Here is a 22773-nt window from a genome sequence, read left to right as displayed (position 1 = left end):
TGACAGTAGAATGCATTTTGACACATCAAACGTAAATGGAGTATAGCTTCTCATGTACATGATGTTGAATCACACCGGTCATGTAATCATTTATGTAATAGGATAATGTCTGATTCGTCCTACTATCATTTCTACCTTTGTTCCCGCCCCTCCCTTCACTCTCCTTTAATCCAAAGTGTCCCTATTTTTCCTAGTCTTTACTCCTCATTTTGAAATTAGCATTCTCATATCAGAGAATACATTCAGCCTTTGGTTTTGGGGGATTGGCTTAGTTCACTTAGCATGATATTTTTCAGTTCCATCCATTTACCTCCAAATGCTATAATTTCATTCTTCTTTAAGGCTGAGTAATATCCCATTATGTATATATACATTTTCTTTATCCATTCATCTGTTAAAGGACGTCTAGGTTGGTTCCATAGTTTTTTATTGTGAATTGAGCTGCTATAAACATTGATGTGGCTGTGTCACTGTAGTATGCTGATTTTAAGTCTTTTTGTTATTAAAAAAGCTGGGTCAAGTAGTGGTTTCTGAATGTCTTTTAAAGTTAGCTCTGTAAAGTAGTTGTTCAGAATTATTTGATTTCTGATATAGGGTAAAATTAATTTAGGGGGAAACACTTCTGAAGAATGACATTTTTTTTTTATTGTGAAATATGTCAGCAGGGAGGGTACCTCAATGGTAGAGCCTGCCTGATGTACACGAAGCCCTGGCTTAAAATCCCAGCGTGGGGCGTACAGGAGGGGTGTGCATTAAAATTACATCATGCAATAGTATTTATTTTTAAAATATTAAAAATATTTTAAGTTCTGAAATCTCTCAAAACATCCTGGATCAAGGAAAACCTTAGAAATTAAACCTCCCTGTTTTTTTTTTTTTTTTTCCTTAGTTAATACTATCTTAACAGTAGAATCACATTTCCTAAATATGGTGAGGAAGGGATTGTTCAGTTGGTCTGTTCAGTATGGCCTGGTTGAGTTACTTATTTGCATCTTAGTTTTTCCCCAATAAGTTCATATCCTAGAACATGTATGTCCTGCTAGAGAGTTATCATAATTTTATATAAAGTATATATATATATATATATATATATATATATATATACACATATATATTCTTTGCTGCATCTCAACATAAGATGTGTTTTGGGTTTTTTTTTGTTTTGTTTTGGATTTTTTCCCTGGGTACGGGGATAAAACCCAGGGGTGCTTTGCTGAACAACATTTCCACCCCTTTTTATTTTTTGAGACAGAGTCTTGCTAAGTTGCTGTGGCTCGCCTTGAACTTGTGATCTTCCTGTCTCAGCCTTCTCAGACACTGGGATTATAGGCATGTACCATAACACCCAGAAAGAAAATCGTCTTTGTCTTTCTAAATGAACTAGCAAAATATCTAAATAGTTTTTTTGAAATTTATATCCTTCCTGTTCCTTCTCTCCCACTTCTGTCTTCTCCCCCTTATCATAGTAGTTCTTGGGTATGTACTACTGAGCAGGGACCTGGGGCATCTTTCATAGAACTCAGCATAATCAACAAAAAGCTCCAGGTACAAATCAAGGCGGTTATCAAGTTAACTTAAATGTGGGATTGCATGGTGCCATTTGCCATTAAAAGGTACATATCACTTAAGAAATTAAAAGCCAACTATGAATAACAGTGTTTGGCAGCAAGTTAACTAGATATGGGGAAAGAAGATACTTATAGTGTAGTGTGTTCCAGTTTCAGACTAGCTTGTGAAAATGAACCAGCAAGAAAACCCCAAAGAGCCTTACAACTTAATTCCAAAGCTTGCTTCCACAAGTAAGCATCAATACATTCATACTTAGAAACCTTTGAATTGGTTTGGTGACATCTGAATTATTATAGAAGGTCAGATAACTATGCCCAGACACAAACTTTTTGAACTACTGAATAGTCAGTCATGGATCTTTACCGTGCAGGGAGTGTGTTAGCATAAAAAATTTTATATTTTCCCTTTTGAAAAATTTTCTGTTTTTATTTTTTTAACTGCTACAACAGTTCTATGTGGTAATGGGTACCATGTAATATTTTGATATGTGTATATATTACACAGTTTAAATCAGGTTAAACTTAGCTCATATTTACCATTTCTTTATAGTGAAATTCAAAATCCTCCTAGGATTTGAAATTGTTAAATTATTGTTATTTATGGTCTCCAGACTGTGCAATAGCACACCTGTTTAATGTGATACCCATTGATTGATTTTTCCCCATATTCCCACTCCAACTACCATTCACTGTCAACTTCTATGAGATCAACTTTTTTTTTTTCTTTTTCTTTTTTTAAACATAGGGATCTCTTTTGTGCTTGCACTCATGGACTTTAGTGATTTTCCTGCCTCATCCTGAGAAATAGCTGGGAGTACAAGCATGTGCCATTGTGCCTGGCATTTGAGATTAATTTTAGATTCTACATATGAGTAAGATCATGTGGTGCTTCTATTTCTGTGCCTGGCTTATTTCACTTAATGCTCTATGTTGTCACAAATGACAGGATTTTTTTTTTTCCTTTTTTTTGGTGCTGAGCATTGAACCCAAGGCCTTGTGTATGCAAGGCAAGCACTCTACCAACTGAGCTATCCCCAGCATGAATAATCTTTTTAATGTGCTGTTGGATTAAGTTTGCTAGTAATTTTGTTGAGGATTTCTATGTATATGTTCACCAAGGGATATTGGCCTATAGTTTTTTGTTGTTATTGTGTCCTTATCTGGTTTTGGTATCAGGGTAATGCTGACCTCATAGGGGATGAATTCTTTTCTTTTTTTTTTTTTTTTTTTTTGGAATAACTTAAGGAGAACTGGTACTAGTTCTTCTTTAAATGTTTGGTATAATTCATTAATGAAACCATCCACACCTCAAGTTTTCCTTGATGGGAAGCTTTTTATTACAGATTCAGTCCGATTATTTGTTATGAGTCTGTTCAGGTGTTCTATCTCTTCATGATTCAGTCTCCTACCCCTAGTATTGGGGATTTAAACCAGGGGTGCTTTATTTTCCACTAAGCTATATTCCCAGCCCTTTTTATTTTTTGAGACATGGTCTTGCTAAATTGCTCAGACTGGCTAGGAATTGCAATCCTCCTGTCTCAGCCTCCAGGATAGCTAGAATTACAGCATTATCTAGATTTGGTAAGGTATATGTATTTAGGAATTTGTTAATTTCCTCTAAGTTATTTGTCAAAATATAGTTAAGTCTTTTGTATCTTGGTATCAATTGTAATGTTTCCCTTTTCATCTGATTTTGAGTTTTCTCTCTAGCCACAGGTTTGTCTATTTTATCTTTTGGAAGAATCAACTGTTTCATTGATCTTTTGATTAATCTTTTGATTAATGAATGATCTTTTAAATGTGCTGTTGGATTAAGTTCGCTAATAATTTTGTTGAGGATTTCTATGTATATGTTCACCAAGGGATATTGACCTATAGTTTTTTGTTGTTATTGTGTCCTTATCTGTTTTGGTATCAAAAGTCTTTTATTTCTGCTCTAATCTTTATTATTTCTTCCCTCCTACTAATTTGGGGTTTGGTTTGTTCATGTTTTTCTAATATGTTAAAATGCAGCTTGTCATTTGAGAGCTTCCTAGTTTTTTATGTGGGCATTGACAAACGTCCATCTTAGTACTGCTTTTGTTATCTCCATAGGTTTCAGTATGTTATGTCACCATTTTAATTTGTTTCCAGAAGTTTTAAAATTTTCTTCTTGATTCCTTTCTTAGTACATTGATTGTTCAAAAGTAATTTGTTCAATTTCCATATATTTGTAGTTTCCAAGGGTTTTTTCTAAATTGATTTTTAGTTTTAATTGTACTGTGGTCAGAAAAGCTACTTGATATGATTTCAATTATTAAAATTTATTGAAACTTATTTTGTGGTTTCTCATAGTCTATCCTGGAGGGTGTTTCACATTGTAATGAAGAAAATGTGCCTTCGGCAGCTGTTAAGTCAAATGTTCTTGTAGTTGTCTGTGGGTCTACTTGATCTAGAGTGCAGTTTAACTCTCCTGTTGAGTTTCTGTGTAGATCTGAAAAGTGGTATTAAAGTCCACAACTATTAATGTATTGGACTTCGTCTTTCTGTTTAGGTCTGTTAATATTTGCATTATAGGGGCTAAGGCTTAGTGGTAGAGCGCTCACCTAGCATGTGCAAGGCACTGGGTTCGATCCTCCTCACCACATATAAATAAATAAAATAAAGGTCTAAAAAAATCACATCAATCTTTAAAAATAAATTTGCATTATATATTCAGTAATAGCTATATAAATACTTAGAATTGTTATTTCCACTGCTGAATTTAGCCCTTTATTATTATATAGTGACTTTTCTTGTTGCTTTTTACTGCTTCTAATTTAAAGTCTGTTTCATCTGATGTAAGTATGGTTACTCTTGTTTTTTTGTAGATTCCATTTTCATGGACTCTTCACTTGTAGTGTGTGTATGTCCTTACAGATGAAGTGAGTTTCTTCTAAGTACATTCTACTTTCATTCTGTCACTCTGTCCCTTTAACTGGAGAAGGGAATCCATTTACATTCAGAGTAATTATTGATAAGTAAAGTCTTACCACAACTATTTTATAGCTTGTTTTTCAGTTTTGTCATAGTTCCTTTTCTTTCATCCTCTTTGACAATTTTCCTTTGTGGTTAAGTAAATTACTGTAGTAGTGTGTTTTGATTCCTTTGACCATTTAAAGTAGTATGAGACTTGTAACAAAAAAAAAAAAAAAATCTTTTAAATAACAAGCTGTCTTGAAATGATAGCAACTTATTTCCTTAGTTCTTGTGAAAGTAGTTGGGTGTATGAATAGCTGTTCAACTTGGTGCTCCTGTGGGGAAATGATCACTGAAGGAGCTTACTCAGCCTCCATTTTTCCAGGAAAAATTTTTTAAACATTGTGCTACATGCTCATTCAGTCTTTATCTTCATTTTCTAGTAAGTAATTTTGCTTTCATTGTTAAACATCCGCAATAAAAAGCACACCAAAAGTCATTGCATATCTTATTTGATTGCAGACTTTCTAGGTTTTGCCATTTTGAAGTCAGAGGTAATTTTGTATCTTTCTTGAAAGATCTAAAACTTAGGATTGGGGGTTTAACCCAGTGGTAGGGGGCTTGATTAGCTTGCAGGAGGCCCTCAGTTCAGTCCCCAGCATGGCAAAAAATAAACAGTCATCTCCTTAAGTGGAAATTAATTATTATAAATAAATTGATCTTAATTTTCTACTCAAGAGTTTGAGTTAAAATTTTTTGTTTTTAAAATATCATATTACACGTGCTTTGGAAATGTAGTTAACTTCAAAGCAGTTGTCCTCAGGCAAGGGAAGTTCCTGTAGAAGTCCGGTGCCCATAGATGTGAAACTCATTTTTCTTTAGTTTCACACTAGTTAGAGGTAAGTAACTAAAATTGTTTCAGTAGATTAGTTAAAATTGCTTATAAAAGATAGATAGTAGAAACCTCTTTTACCTTTGGGCAGTAAACACAATATCTGTTAAAATGTGAATAGGGAGAAATGGAAAATAAAGGATACAATGGATTCTAACCCATGGGAGTTTATAAAAATTTATGGAAGTGTCAGAATATGCTTTGTAAACAACACAGAGTGTTTTGGTAGTTAATAAATTCTCTTTGGTCATTATAGCTTTTAAAAACTGTTTCCTGTTGTGAATGATTTGAGTTTTTATTAGCTTTCCTTCCCCTACCCCTCCCTTTTTTTTTTTTTTCCTGAGGTGGGGATTGAACCCACAGCCTCACATCCTCTAAACAAATGCTCTACCATTGAACTGCATCTCCCAGTCCTTCTTTTTCTTTTATACTTAGGGGAAAAAAAAATGAACTATGGTATAATCTTAAATTCTGTGCCTCACTTCCTTCAAGTACTGCTTTATAGGGTTGTGAGGACTAAATTTGTAAACATAAGTAAAGCACTTATAACAGTGCCTGGCACATAATAAGTACTATATATGTTACCCATCACTGTCAGAGATGACCCAGATACAGTGGTCAGAAGAAGAAGTCAGAGTTCTGATTAGGGTACTATAGTTAATTGGTCTCTTAAGCAAAGCTACAGAAATCCAGATGACCTTATCAATGTTTGATAATTGTGCTATATAAGCATCAATATTCATTTGTAATAGCCACTCAGCAAATGTTTATTTTATACCTTCTATGTTCAAAATGACCTAGGACAGGGCTGGGATTGTGGCTCAGTGGTAGCGCACTCACCTAGCATGTGTGAGGCACTAGATTTGATCCTCAGTATCACATAAAAATAAAAAATAAAGCTATTTTTAAAAAAGGAGTTTAGTTAAAAAAAAAAAATGATGTAGGACAATGTCCCAGGGACTGTGGGAGCTACAGAGACTTAACTGGACATAGGATCCTTAAAATTTGATTTAAAAAAGTTGTAATCAAAGACCAGTATAAGCACAGTAATAAAGGAGCAAATAACATGAGTGAACACTCAGAAAAGGAGGAGATTAATTTCAGTTTGGAAAATATTAGAAGAATAGCATTAGAACGAGGTCTGAGTGGATGTGACATTCAGAGGTGGAATGAGAAAAATTAAGATGTATCATTGGAGGGCATAACAGTGAACCCAGGTGAAGGAAATGGGTCTGTACTCCATAATCCAGGCCATCTTTATTTGCTTGTACCCTGTTATAAAATGATGCTGGTGGGGTAACAACAGTGGTAACTATTCCTTGAAAATGCCATTGCCAAGAATTGTGCAAGATATTTCACCCTTGTTTTCTACATTCCACACAATAACCTATGAGTTATTTTCCTAATTTTAGAGATGAGGAAAAAGTTACACGGAAAATGACTGTACCACAATTGAAGCACAGAACTGGTTGTAACAAAAATCTGTTTCTAATGTGCTTGACTGCTGCTTGAGAATCTTAAGTGATTGACAGATAATGAGACACATAATGATATATCCTGCCTCTTGAGAATTAATGGTTACAAATTAAGATATTCCTCATTCCCTCTTCTAAATTTTAAGAGATTTTTCTGCCTCCAGTGTTTTCCAGATATTCATGATGAAAACAGATTTTTACTTTTCACCAAGACTGTGTCCAAAGAGGTTGCTTAGTAAGCATTGTATCAGTGCAGAGTGGGATGGTTTGGAGGAAATCTCCTGGCCATGGTGTCTTATGGACCACATCTACAAGCTTTGAGCTCTTAAAATAGAACTCGGGGTCTTTTGTGCTCTTGCTCCATTTGCTTCCTGAGTTTATTTACAGTCTGTTAAATGATGGTAAAAATACTTCTCTAGTAGATCTCAGGTTTATTGTAGGAGAAAGTTCTGCTTGTGGAATACTTTATAAATATTATTTTTATAATCATAGCCTTGGGAGGCAGTTACATCCTCCAAGGCTTCTAGATTCGAAGGGGTCTTTGTTCCTACACTTGAATGGCTTCAGATGGCTTATTTTAGCTTTTGTCTCCTTTTTTTCTGACAGACTCAACTATCTTGTCTTTGTATTGGCATTATGCCTCCCTCTAATAGTCCACTCCTCCCTCAATTTGTTGCTTTTAATCAGCAGTCAACTAGGAAGCCACATAATAGAACTTACTAGCAATGTGTCTAAAATTAATTTTGTTCTTCCTTTCATGAAAGATGAGTTTTTAAATCTGTTTTTTAAGTTTTTTTCTTTTTTTTTTTTTTACATTTTTATAGGCCTTTACACAAAATTGTGCAAACTGAAAATATATGAACTTAATCTTTCAAGTAATGCAAAAACATCTAAAACAAAGCAAGTATCCTGTTCCTTCCTCCTTTTTTCTTCCCAGCATCGTCCTGGAAACAATCCTGTTAAGTAGTAGGAATATACAAATATTGGGGTAGTGGATGCTTCATCTGAGATTCCCTTGCTTCCCTCATGCCTAATGTTCTACAACTTGCATTTTTAACTGAACTGTGAATTACTGGGTTTTGTTTTGTTTTTAATTTTTGTATTAGAACATTATTAGTTTTCTGTTGCTAAATAGCAGAACTCTAGAACTTAGTAGTTTAAAATATGATCCCTGAGCATCAGAAGTTTGATAGTGGCTTAACTAGGTTCAGAGTTGTGGTGCAGTCACGAAGGCATGAGCATGAATGGGGTAGCAGATTCATTTCTCAGGTGACTCCTATGGCTGGCTATTGGCAGGAAGCCTCAGTTCTTCTCCAGGAGAGGTTTTCATAGGACTACTCCAGTCTCTTCACAGCTCAGTGCAGGCTTCCCCAAGAGTGTGTGGTTCAGGAGAGAGCTGGCAGAAGCTGTCCTTTTTACAACATTTAGTTACAAGATTTAGTTCAGAAATCATATGGTATGACATCTGCCATATTTTCTTTATTAGAAAACAATCTCTAAATTAGGCCTACCTACAAGGGATGTAGAATTAGGCTTCACCTTTTGAAGGGAAGCATATCAAAGAATTTGTGGAGCTATTTAAAAATCATTACAGAGTGTATAGCTCTATCTCATTGATTTTTCACATTTGTATTACGTTATATTGGATTTTTGTGTGTGTGTGATTTCCTTGTTTAACAGTGTCCCCATTAGTGGATATTTTTACCCTTTTAAACAGTGATACAGTGAACATACATATACACCTTTAACAATTTAAACTAGATTTTAACAAGATTCCTAAAGTAGGATTATTAGGTCAGTATTTTTGGGTTCTGAGGAACTAGAGGATAAGTTCTCTCTTAAAACTGAAGAACCTGAATACATACAAATCTACTTTCTGCTTTTCATCTGTGTTCTGGGTAGATTGTTCATAAGGGTATCAGAGTTCGTTTCTGCTGAAACTATCTCAAAACGTAGCTCTTAGAATTTAAAAAAAAAAAAAGTAATACTTTGAGAAATGAATGAATTATGTTGAATCTAAAAAGTCAATAGCAATATATTTTGCATGATAGTTATATAGGATTTTCATCAGTAAACAATGACAGAACTAGCAGCAAGAGCACCAGCCTTGGAGGAGTCCAAAGATATCTGCTAATGCTGGGATTGTGGCTCAGCGGTAGAGCGCTCACTTAGCATGGGCAGGACCCGGGTTCGATTCTCAGCACCACATAAAAATAAAAGCATTGTGTTGTGTTCATCTACAAAAAAAAAAAAAAGATTTTCTCTCTAAAAAAGTCAAATCCAAAGATCTCTGCTAAGCTGTTTTTACCATCATATTCAACAGCAATTAGGAATGTTTACTTAACTTTGTAGGTCAATTTTCTCCTCTGTAACTTGTGGGGACCAAACCCATTTCCCAATGCTATTATACAGATCATGTGAACTTTTTTACAAAATTATGAAAAACCTAACATAGTGACAGCAGATGTTCAGTATTTTCCTGCTTTCACAGATTACTGCAATCTTGAAGCTGGTACCATTTCTAACATTAAGCGTGTTTATATTTTAGTGTTTACATTTTTTCCTTTGTCTTGCAGGAAAAAAGTTGATATTAAATATTGAATTTTATAGAGCCTTTACACAATGAATTAAAATCAGTTAGTAGTGGATACTAAACTGTACAGTTGTCATCTCTAGGGATTTCTTTTGTGCTGACATTTGAGCAGACGGTTTTTTTGCTGACTGAATATCTCTTTGTTGTGGTGTGTTGAGCTTGTTAATGACCAAATTCTTATGTGGCAGCTGCACATTACACATGCTTATTCTCCATGTTTAGGCCATAAATCTCCAGTAACTGAGTGACAGCACCACCTGCATAGCCTTTCAGATTGCAAATAATGCTCTAATAATGTTATTTCAAAGATATTTCATACATGTTTTCTTACACATTTTAGCTCTGCTGTGATAATGGAATGGTATATAAGGGTAGGAGAAATTGTTGTTTTTTTATGTGAATTTTATGATACAGACTATTAGCATTTCTTATATACAGATTTATAGAACATGGAACATCAAGAGTATTTGGTATATACCCAGGTGAAGTTTATTAATTACTTGGAGTGATTCTGATCATGTTATTTTTTTTCTACATAAAATCTATTCAATATTTGTATCATTGGAGTAATGACATAATCATTCACCCATCTCATCCAGAGCATTTTTTAAAATTTATTTATTTATTCTAATTAGTTATACATGACAGCATAATGCATTTCAATTCATAACACACAAATGGAGGGTGATTTTTCATTTCTCTGGTTGTACACGAAGTAGTCATACCATCCATGTTGTCATACATGTACCTAGGGTAGTGAGTCCATCTCATTCCACCATCTTTCCTACCCCTGTGCCCTGTCCCTTCCCTTTGCCCTATCCAAAGTTCCTCCATTCCTCCCATGCCCCACCCCTTCTTTATGGATCAGCATCCACTTATCAGAGAAAACATTTGACCTTTGGGTTTTGGGGTTTGGCTTACTTCACTTAGCATGATATTCTCCAACTCCATCCATTTACCTGCAAATGCACCACATAAATAAAATAAAAAGGTATTGTGTCCACCTACAACTAAAAAAAATTAATAAATTTTAAAAAATAATTTCCTGGAACCCTGAAAAGTAACTTAATTCATTGAAGCTGCGAATCATGTTTAGAATTATAGACTCCTCAAAATAACACTGTGACACCAGAAAGTTTTTCTGAAATAGCTCTATATTTTTAACAACTATAATAGGAAATGAAAAGCTACTAGTGTCCCATTTAAAAATAAATGAGATTTTTTAAAAAATTGAATATGTATTTTCAGGTCGGTTTAAATGTGTATTTCATGCCCAGAGGAAAAAAACTGTCACCTTTAACTTTGAAATATTTAGGTTAAAGGGAAAAAAAGTGTCATTGAGATATTTTTGGACTCAGTTATAGAAATAAGTTATTTCAGATAACACAGCAGAGTTATACCAAGATAGGAGAAATAAATCATCCAGACTTTGAAGACTTTTATTTGGTTCTAGGAAAAAGCAGACTGCTTCACAGTGTCCTGATCTTGCTGTGATAAAAAGGTCACTGGGCTGTGTTAATAGTAAAGGTCTGGGGCAGGCTGGGGCAGTGCCTCATTGACAGTCCTTGGGCTTGTTTGGATCTGGAGACCTGAGGCCCTGGGTTTTATCCCTAGCACAACAAAGAGAAAAGTAAAGGAAAAAGCCTGGGGCATATTCAGATGGTGATGATGATTATGGTAACCTTGGGAAATCTGAGATCTGACAGAGCCTACTCTCCAGCTTTCCATAGGGAACTTTATAGTGCAGCTTTGTAGGGGTTAGGGTTAATGAAACTAATGGTAAAAAAAAAAATCACTCAGCACTTACTTCCAGGGTAGGCATGTTACCAAGTGCTAGACAAACATTATCTCCATTAATTCTTCCAGCCCCTTGTGATACCTATGTAATATAGATTCAGAAGAATACTGAATCTCAGAGAGGTTGAGTAACTTATCAGACACTCCAACAAGTAAATAGCTGAACTGATCCAGAACTGAAACTCATACCCACTGTGCCTGGAAAATATCACCAGGCCTGGTATGGTAAAGAGTAGAGTAAATGGAGGCTCTGTCATAAGAAAAACTGAGCTTATGGAGTAGTTTCATCACAAAATAGGTAGAGGGAACTGATTGGACTGCCTGATCTCTTTCTTTTTTTTCCAACAGTTCCAAAAGATCATTATATCCATGTTCTTCATCTTTTTCTTTTATTGCCAGCTGCAGCTGCTGGGAGGGAAGGTGCATGGGTGCTGTTATTACAGCCCTTTGCTTCATTTTTTCCTGTAATGTTAATTGAAACCAGGAATTAAGATCAAGAAATGCTTATATCTCTGATTGAAATCTATAGATCTCAAAGTTTATTTAACTAACAAGCTTTCAGACTGGTTTGATAAGTATTTACTATTTCATCTCAGTGATTAGTTTTAGAGATCTGTAAAAGTATTAGCACAACCACTAATTCCCTTTGTGTAGTTGCAGACAAATTTTGTTGTGAGAAAAGTTGAGTATATCAGTTTGCTGGGACGGGGTGGCACCGCAAACTGAGTGACTTAACTACCAAAATAACAGAAATTTATTGTCCTGCCATTCTGGAGGCTAGAATGGGAGATCAGGGTATCAATAGGGTTGCTTTTTTCTGAGGGCTGAGAGAGAGAGAGAGAATCTGTTCCATGATTCGTACCCAGTTTCCAGTAGTTTGCTGGCAGTCTTTGGAGTTTCTTAGGTTATAAAAGAAGCATCACCATGATCCTTTGCCTTCATGTTCAAATGGTGTTCTCTATGTGTGAGCATTTGTGCAAATTTTCCCTTTTTTTTAATAAGGACACCATAATACAGCCTACCCTGATAATTTAACTTGATCTCTGAAAAAACACCTGTCCCCAAGGTCATATTCTTAGGTACTTGGGGTTAGGACTTACAGTATATGAATTGGGGGACACAGTTCAATCATAGCACTGAGTGTGGACAACTTTGTTTATATACACCCTTTTCCTGGTAGCTTCATCCTCCATCTGTATTAGCTGAAGTATTATAGATCATATACCCATTTTATTGACTAAGTTCTATATAGTAGGGTACAGTTCCCATCCAGAATAATATTCAAATAATGAAACTATATAGTGATTTGAGATTGAAACTCTCCTTTGCCAATCCAGGCCTGCTTCATTGTTAGAAGCCTCCAGTGGGAAAATTGACATTGTAGGGCTCCTTCCTTGATATTGCCCAGCTCCTTTTGTTCATGACCTTTACAAAATCAGGCCTAGAGAGGCATAAGGGAAAAAAAAAAAAAAGCCATTGATGGTTGATGGCTGGGATGTTCTGACATAGGTGCCCTCTGGGTGGCAGGTATGTACTTCTTGGCAGATTCATGGGAAATTGTCTTGCTGAGTCCTAGCTCCCTCAGTGCAGCAGGGCCTCTCCTACTGGCCCTTGCTAAACTCCTACTGGCCCTTGCTAAACTCCTTCAGACCCTTGCTTTTGGTGCTTCAGTCCTCTAGACTATGCTCTTGGGAAGCTATCTTTTAAGGCATCTGTATGCCAGCTATCTTTGTAGGGTCTGGTTTGTTCATGAGAATTGAGAAACTTTGCTGTCAATTGGTAGATACAGCTCATCCAAAGTATCTCTCCTTTAGGCTTCAATCAGATCCTAGTCTGTGGCAGGAGGTACTTGCCCAGCTCTTCAGGTAGTTCCTTTGAAGCCTTTCCAGCTTGATGCAAGCAGAAAAGTAGCATCCTTCTCTTTTTCGTCCATATGCAGAAGTGGCAGTGGACACCCTTCAACATCATACCCTCCTTGGACCTTTCCAGCCTCAGCCTTATAAGAGGCTCGAGGAATGGCTAAGAGATAGTCAGCTAGGGCTTCCCCTTAGCAAGTCCTGTGTAGGTGCCTATTCTGCTGACACTTCTGTGTATTAATTTTGCTACTCTCTGGAGGTAGTAGCCTTTGAATGGTTAAGGAAGGGAAGAAACCAGTCTTGAAATGGTTATCATTTGCAGAGGAAAACAAATTTTTGATATTTCAAAACAAGGGAGTTGGGTCCCCAGGTATGAATTCCCCCCCACCCCCACATTGAACCCAGGGGCACTTTACCACTGAACAACATCCCCAGTCCTTTTTATTTTGAGATGGGATCTTGCTAAGTTACTTAGGGCCTAAGTTGCTGAGGCTAGCTTTGAACTTGTGATCCTCCTGCCTGAGCCAGCATGCACCACCACACCTGGTTCTCTGAGTTCTAATCTTGAAGAGAATAGCCATCCCTTTCAGTTCACACCTGTAAACATCTTGAAATACAGTTTAATAAAAATAAATACAGTTGGCGTATTCTTCAATTTGTAGAAAATTTCAGCTACTATTGTTTCTTTAGCCCATGTGACTTTGTACAAGCCTCTTTTAGAAATGTCTTTTTATGCAGAGAGGGAGGGTAGTCTGTATGTGTTGAATCCAAAAGTGGCAGTGTGTTCCTTGTTTTACTTTGCAAAAGATCATTCTGTTTAATGATAGGCTATAAATTCTGGCTCTTTGCTGTTTTTAATTTCAATGCAGTACAACACATGCAACAGTTTAAAATGTGATTATTTTAATGCTAAAGTATATCGTGTCTTTGTAGAGCATTCAGAATTGAATAATAAAAACATTAGTTCAAATATGGTTAGATACTTGATAACTATAGTTTACATAGGTAGTAAAAAGGTATTAATACCCTTAGTCTAAAAAAAAAAAAATAGGTGTTATTCAATGGAAGAGAAAGTTAAGAAAATGTGGCAGGAATGTGAGTAATACAACCTGAAGTGCAGATAAGCCACATTATTGAAACCAGCCTGTACCATTAGGTTGAAAATTAATACTGAAATCTTTCAAGAACAATTCTAAAATAGTTGTGGAAGATAGGATAATAATAACTGAATGTATGAATGACTTGGTCCATGACAGCAGCAGTGGTGCAGGAAACCTGAGGGCATTGGTGCTGACTAACGGAAAGAAGGCAGGCCAGGTGGTTAATTTTTCCCCCACCCTCTCTCTTTGGACCTAGAGAGTAAAGTGGATGTATTTAGGCAACATAGGAAACCTGAAAACAAACTTTTGAGATACGGGAAACATACAGAAGTAAATTACAGCATATTAAAGGGACAAAAATGTATTAAGTTTTTTTAAAAAAATTATTTGTTGAAGGACCTTAATTTATTTATTGATGGTGTAGAGAATCAAACCCGTTGTTTCACACATGCTAGGCAAGTGTTCTACCACTGAGGTACTACCCAAGCCCTGAATTAAGTTTTCACTCTTTAGGTAGTGTCTACAACTATGGGTACTTTGGTTATAATAATTTAGTAAATAGTTAAAATTGTGGACTTTAAAAGAAGATACTTTATAAACTGTTAACATAGAAAGGATTGCTTTTGGTCATATGGAATATGACCAAAAAAAGAAACCTTTACTGAATGAGAAATAAAAGAAATACATTTTTATTATTAGGAGTTTTATTTAAGTAGAGTTGACATAATTAGTACCTATTCCTTTTTGTAGCCATAATAATATTTTATACCAAAAAATACTCAAATTTTAGGTATGATCCAGTAAGGTGTTGTTTATAATGCTTACAAAAAGTAACTCGTGTCCCGTCCTGGGGGTGAGAAACATGCAGCAACTGATTGTCCTCAGAAGTTCGTGGAAGGATGTGCTGGAGAAACTTGGGATATTAAAAACCCTTTTTAAAATACTGATTAGTTTAATCAGCCAGTCAACAAACATTTGTTGAAACTGTATAATGTGATATGAATAATGGTAAGATGTTCATACACAGAGGTCAAGACACTCCTTGCACAGAAGGAACTCAGTTTTTGGAGTTTTACCTTTTTAATATCTGCACAAAAATTAATTTTTTATATAAATCTGGGTCTGGTTTCTGTTGGATATCTTAGTCTGAAATATTTTATTGCAGTATAGTGTATTTGATCTCTTGCTGTGTGTACCCATGAAAGTGACAGTATGGTGGGATTTTTTTTCCCTAAATTATAGCACCAGTTTTAATGTTTCTTGACTTTCTTGCAGATAGTATGCATAACAACTATACATCTGAATCTAACAGCAGCACCACTGTGAAACCATCACCAACTTCAGTTTCCTTGGCCTCAAAAAATGTGACATATGTCACCATCAAACCAGTAATGACTTCTAAAATGGCAACACCAGGGTTCTCAACAAATACGACTTCCACTACTTTAAAGTCAACATCCAAAGCAACAAGTGTTTCACAGAACGTATCCCAGATGTCAACATCTGTGACAACCACAACTCAAAATAGTTTAGCGACATCATTAACAAGTACGTATTAAATTTGACCTGTTTGTTTCTGTGCTGCAAATAAGTTGTTAAATACCACATCATTCCATTCTGCAAAAATATAGAAACTTTCTGTGCCAAATTTTCCCTTGGTCCCACATAAGTATTCATACACAGAAATTCAAAAAGTTTTAGTTAATTATGATGTTTAGTTAATCATGATGTTTAAAAAATGCACTAATGCTTGTTCTCTATTTTCTTCTAGTCACAGCAACCATTCATTTTAATGAAAAATCAAAATTTGACACTGGCAGCTTTGTTGGTGGTATTGTGTTAACACTGGGCGTTTTATCTATTCTTTACATTGGTTGCAAAATCTATTATTCAAGAAGAGGCATCCGATATAGAACAATGTAAGTTTTGATTGGCTATTTCTTCACATCTCTATTATGACAGATTGCCAGTCAGGCCAATGTTCATCTCAAGGATAGATTTATATTTTGTTACCTCCCTCTGCCCAAAGTAAATTGTTAACATAAAGCCTGCAATTACACTTGTAAATGAAAGCAGATGCATGTACCTATTAACTTAATTGTATCTTATTTTAACCAAAGTTTAGCCAATGATTTTTACTTATTTATACCTGTAATCTCAAATAATCCCAAAAAATCCTATATCAGGTCTCATCAGCCTATGGACCTAGTATGTGTTATGTCTTTTGGTACGAGAAAGCATTTTTGGTAAACAGGTGTTTTTTACTGGTGATGACAAAGACACCGAAAAGAAAGAAATTCCTCTAACTAGCCCTCATGATCTGATTACCCCCCAAAGTCTCCATCAACAAATATCACATTGGGACATGAATTTGGGATAGACACATCCATCCATTGCATGTGTACAAGAGCCAGTTCATTCTTTTGGTAATGTACATAAATATAAATAATTTCTAAAATTTGCTCAAAATTATAGGTTAACAGTTATCATTGACATGTGCACCCCCACCAAGCTTTTACATCAAAAAATTTGGGGAAATGCTGGACTGAATAAATAGGCTACTTAAAATTCCCCTGAACTTTTAATATGCTGATGTGCATTAGTAACTTCAAAAGTAAAATACCATATGAAATACTCAACTTTTTTGGCAGAAATATTTGTTAAATGAATGGACCTACTTTTGTTCGGTAGAGCTGATGTACCTCTCAGAACTAGTATTGTGTGGAATACATTATGGGAAATATTGGAATAGGCCATTGAAATTATCTCCCCCCCCTTTTATTGGTACATTACAATTACACAATCATGAGGTTCATCATTACATATTCATACATGCACAAAAGAGAACAGCAGAATTTGGTCAGTTTTGTTTCCTAGTACCTCCCTTTCACTCCCCTCCTTCCTTTCCATGCTTTCTTCCTCCCCATGTCTCCTTCCTCTACTAGTCTCCCTTCTATTTTCATGTGATTCTTCATTTTTTGACACTAGGTATGATTTCATATAAAAGCAAATCAGACTTCTTGGTACATTAAAGAGGAATTACTTTGCTGGGTGCAGTGGCTCACCCCTATAATCCCAGCTACTTGGGAGACTGAGGTAGGAGGATTGCAAGTTCGAGGCCACCTGGGCAACTTGGAGAGGCTCCTTCTCAAAATAAAAAGAGCTGGAATAGAGCTCAGTGGTAGAGCACCCCTGGGTTTAGTTCCCGATACCAAAAAAAAGTATTTATACAAATGTATCTATTGATACTAAATGAATAGATGGAAAGTTTCTGAAACTTTCAGTTCATTGACAAAATCGAATGTCATTTTGTAAATGAAAGTGGGATCTAGCAAATTCTGTTACTTAAAAATATCAAATTATTTTTAAATATTTAAATAAAAAATGACATGGTCAACATATCAAACTCATTTTAAAAGAATGAGTGGTATTTTATGAGGTTAAAGTATTCAGAAACATTAATTCCTGTCAACACATACAAGGCAGGGGATGTCACCTATCACATGCAATGCATTGGGTTCAATCCTCAGCACCATGTAAAAATAAATAAAAGTATTGTGTCCAAAAATAAAGTGTGTAGCAATTTGAGATGAGTTTTTAAAATCACTATTTCTAGAGATTTATCTGTTTTCTTGGTTACTTTCACCAAAGGCACTTTTTTATTATAGTAAATTAGCCATTTTTACATTTATTTAACTTAGTGAAACAAACTTGCTTTTTTAAAATTTTAAATTAAGTACCAAGTACATAATTTTAGCCTTTTGGGAATGATTTTTTTCCACATACATATGACCAGATAATGCTGTATGCTCCGTGTAAAGAAGCCAGTGTCCAAAATCCTGTATTATATGGGAAATGTGCAGGCAAAAGCAAACACCTGAGAAATTTCACTTAATTCCTATTTTCATGCATAAATCAGTAGATGATGAAAATAACATAAGCAAGTGTAACTTCAACATTTTGAGGTTTTTCTCTCCATATATTAATATCTCTGAAATTAGGGTACATCTTACAGTCCATTAACTGAGAAAGTACTATGTTGTAATTTAAATTGGTTGTATTTTTTTAATATTTATTTTTTAGCTTTAGGTGGACACAATATCTTTACATCTATGTGGTGCTAAGGATTGAACCCAGTGCCTCGTGCATGCTAGGCAAGCACTCTACCATTGAGCCACAGCCCCAAAGTGGTTGTATTTTTTTAGGGTTACATTAAAAACAAAGTCCATTTTAAAGCTAGAAATTACTTTGAAGTTGTTTTAAAAAATGGCATTCCATAAGTAAGGACAATATTTGTCCCATTAAAGAAACTGAAACTTCATATATCTATCATTAATAGACATTTCTGACTTTCCTTTTATTGGATAATAACACTTTATAAAAAATTTAGTTCCTTTTGTTTCTTAAGAGCTGCATGGAGAATCCAGGTGTTGTGATGCACACCTGTAATCCAAGCAGCTCAGGAAGCCGAGGCAGGATGATCGAGGGTTTGAGGTCAACCTGAGCAATTTAGCAAGAGCCTATCTCAAAAAGGGCTGGGGGTGTAGCTCATTGGTAAAGTGCCCCAAGGTTCAATCCCCAGTACTGGGGGAAGGGGGAGTTGCATAGACTGTAGAATGAAATGGTTAAAAGGAATGTTTGAGGAAGACAAATTTAGTTACATGTGCTGTTTTTGTGTTTTAAGTAGTGGTAAGAATATTTAACATGAGATCCACCCTCAACAAATTCTTAAGTATAATATTGGATTACTTACAATGTTAGACAGTGGATCTTTACAACTTAGTCATCTTGCATAATAAACTTTATACCCATTTAATAGCAACTCTTAATTTCCACATTCTCCCTAGCCTCAGACTTAGTTTTGAGTCTAGTTCTGTTGTTGACTAGATAGCCACTTTACTGTGTATTATATAAACAAGGCATCATAGTGTGTGTGGTCAAGAGCCCAGCCTCTGGAGAGCATTTACATGAATGCTTAGCATCTAATTCTCTGCAAAATGAGATGATGAATAAGATGCCTTTTGCAGGCCAGGCACAGTGACACATACCTGTAATCCCAGCCGCACTGGAGGTTGATGCAGGAGAATTGCAAGTTCAAGGGTAGCTTCAGCAATTTAGTGAGACCCTGTGTCAAAGTAGAAAAATGGAGCTGGGCGCAGTGGCACATGCCTGTAATCCCAGCAGCTGGAGAGACTGAGGCAGTAAAATGATGAATTCAAAGCTAGCCTCAGCAAAAGCAAGGCTGCTGTGCAGCTCGGCAAGACTGTCTCCAAATGAATACAAAATAGGCTGGGGATATGGCTCAGTGGTCAAGTGCCCCTGAGTTAATCCCCAGTACCAAATAAATAAATGGATAAATGGGATGGGGATGTGGCTTAGAGGCTAAGCACCCTTGGATTCAATCCTTGGTACCCTCCCCCCCCCAAAAAAAAAAAAAAAAAAAAACTTTTGCATGGGGTTCTTGTGATGATTAAATGATATGGGTGTAAAGCCTTAACAAAACACTTTACAAGTTGTTGTTCTTTTCAAAGAGGGATCTGATAGCTTAAAGATGGTTATGATAGCCAACTGGCAGAAAGTCATAAAGTCATATAGCCTTTAAGGAGCTGGGATTTGAGAACAGGTTGGTTTGAAATCTTAACCACCATGGTATACTGAATACTTTGAACTTTATACTGAGCAGGGACAATTTTGATTGTGAAGCTTGAAATTGTTGTAATGCTACTTTCTTTATAAATATGCATATATTTGTAGGGTTTAATTCGTGTCTTCATACATGTACTTTGGATAATGATGTCCATCACATTCCACCATTTTCTCTAATCCCATGCCCCTTCCCTTCCCCACTTCTGCCCTATCTAGAGGTAGTCTGTTCCTTCCATGCTCCCCTTCTGTACCCACTATGAATCAGCCTTCTTATATAGGAGAAAACATTCAGCATTTCATCCCCAGCCCTTTTTTAAAAAAAAAAAAAAAAGCTTTCACTAAGCTATTTTGGACCTTGCTAAATTGCTGAGACCAGCCTCAAATTTACGATCCTTCTGCCTCAGACTCCCAAGCTACTGGGATAACAGATGGGCACCATGCAGGCTTCCTATTAGTAGTTTTGATACAAATATAAACAAAGTAATTTTAACTTTTACTATATTTCAGTGATGAACATGATGCCATCATTTAAGGAAATACAAGGACCAAGGAAAGAAGAAACATTGATGCAGCCCTGTTCACTTTGGTTTTACTACTTTAAAACAATGCTCTCTTGAAAATAAGAAAAAAGCATAATTGGACCACCATGCATATAATATAAAACCTGTTACATAAATGTGCATAGATTTTTTTTCATCATTACTATAGGTAAAAAGGGCTTGGTTAGGTATTTAAATATTTGGAGCTTATAGATAATTTATACAGTGATCATACTCAATTTTAGCAAATACATAGTAAGACAAGACCTATCTCATTTTTTGTGGCATTGGTTCCATGGGACCAGTAATTGAAAGACAATATCACCAAAGGGCAGGCTGCCATCTGGGTGCACAAATAAGGAGATTGTCACAACACAAAGAACTTCAGTGCTTTTCTGGAGCTGGATATATCCTAATTACTGATGCCACACAGCAGAAATTACACAATTGAGTAAACCAGGTCTGAAACATAATTTAAGAAAGCATCAACATTTGTTTTATAGTAGTTAGTCTAGAAACAATACATACTCCCCCAAAATAAAATCTTCATCTAAAACCCCAAACACCCTATTGATGACTCATTAGAGAGCATGTATTTTTATTAATTTCTTTTTGAACTTTCAGTGTTAGTTTGATAAAATCTTTTTTTCTCTGTAATTTAGGCAAATGCAGTGTTTTAACACAATGTTTTTAAAACTCAGTTGTAAGACTAGCATTATAGGAAAAAACTAGATTATTTGCTACTGTGATAATTTTGTCACCACTGGAAATTGCTTTTATTTCATATTCACTTGATTTTATATTTAGTGACTATTTTGAAGAAATGTAGAGCTGCTTTCAAAACCTAGAAATTTTTAATAGAATGTAAAAACATCTAACTTTTAAAAAGCTCCATTTTTTTCCCAAAATAATATTTAGAACCTTGTATTATCAAAACTGTAGATTAATGCTGTTTTAAACCAGGGTTTATGGGCTCTCCCCAGGCTACTAAACCTGCAGGATGAAAGTACTGCGTTTTCATACACTGTTAACTTGACTCAGATTTGGGGAAATGACATTTTTATACATAAGTACATTGTTGGAGTAAATTCTTATTTTAATCAGGAAATTTCCTGCTTCCTTTTGGGTATTCACCTAGACTACTCCACTGTTTAAGAGGAGTTACTCTCAGATGCACTATGTTAATGAAGAGGAAAAAAGCACAGTATTTTTTTTTTAATTACACATTATATTTTGGAGTGTTTTTAGTTTTACAGTTTATATTCCAGCACTCAAACTCAGGGTGAACTTTTAACAAGAGTTATTTAGTCACTAAATACTAAGATAATATTTCTGTCTTAGAGGGCCAAAGTAAATCACACCAATTTCTGACAGGTTAAAAATATGCTAAGATTTCTTAATGAACATGATAGGAACAAAAGGTAAGGTAACTTTTGTGATCAGCTTGTGGTTTGCAGAGAATGACAATGTCAAGAATTTGGTATAAAAGGATCATGTCTACTTGCTGTGTATTTTGGCCAACTAATGTGGTGATATGGATAAAAACTATTCAAAATATGGATATCATTGGATCTGTGACACATGCAATATGGAGGAAATTTTATGAAACTTGTATGGTTAGATTAGTTTGAAATGTGGGCTGATGAGTAAGTTTATGTTATTACTAGGCCTTAACTGGTTATGCAAACACTGCATTCATTTCTTTGCAACATATAGTTATGATATACTTTATAGTGGTGAGGGCCTTTTCAGTTGAACTTGTTTTATCTCTTGCATTCTTGATATTTCAGTTACCAGCCTGAAGTTTTTCTTGAATACTTACTTCTTTAGCACTTTGAAAACAGAAAACCACTTTTTAAGTACTAAGTGTTTAAACTTTGCCTTGCAAGTTTGCTTTTTAGGTTGGGAATATTGTAGTTATGTTCTTTCTGTCTGTAAGCAGTATAATTTGTTACCTTCAAATATCAGTACTTTCAGTAAAGTTTTTTTTAATATCTGCAGAAATTGGAAAAAATCAGTAATATAAAACAATATATTACTTTGGAACACATTTCAGTAAGCATAAATTTATCTTCTGTTTACTTACACAAATGCTTAATTTTCTTTGCATTCCTTTAAAATGTACTTATTAAATGTTTAAATATCAGGCAGAAGCCATGCTTTGATTTTAAAACTTCTCTGGATAATCCATAATAGGAATAATTCAAATAGAAAGTTGGCAGTATACAGTGATAAAATTTGTATTCTCAGAAAATTTTTTTTAAATTCCTGTTAACTTTTTTTTTTCTTTTTTCTTTTATAATGACCAGCTTTTGGTATATCATTGTTACTGAGATCTATTTTTAGAATAAAATTTGTTCTCCATTTAAA

The 22773-nt window shown here is 35.1% G+C and overlaps 1 protein-coding gene across 1 annotated transcript in view; it reads left to right on the top strand.

Annotated features, from left to right (window-relative positions):
* LOC114089022 (uncharacterized) overlaps positions 1 to 22773 on the top strand; it is a 97115-nt gene extending 74342 nt beyond the window's left edge. The window contains exons 9-11 of the mRNA XM_027930774.2: positions 15494 to 15766; positions 15990 to 16137; positions 20372 to 22773. Of these exons, the coding sequence (XP_027786575.2) occupies positions 15494 to 15766; positions 15990 to 16137; positions 20372 to 20396 (446 nt within the window). The 3' untranslated portion in view covers positions 20397 to 22773. The remainder of the gene's footprint in view (positions 1 to 15493; positions 15767 to 15989; positions 16138 to 20371) is intronic.

This window comes from Marmota flaviventris, chromosome 9, assembly GCF_047511675.1.
Source record: "Marmota flaviventris isolate mMarFla1 chromosome 9, mMarFla1.hap1, whole genome shotgun sequence".
Taxonomy (NCBI): Eukaryota; Metazoa; Chordata; class Mammalia; order Rodentia; family Sciuridae; genus Marmota; species Marmota flaviventris.
The sequence above is the reverse complement of the archived record's forward strand: the minus strand, read 5'-3'. Positions and strand labels throughout refer to the sequence as shown.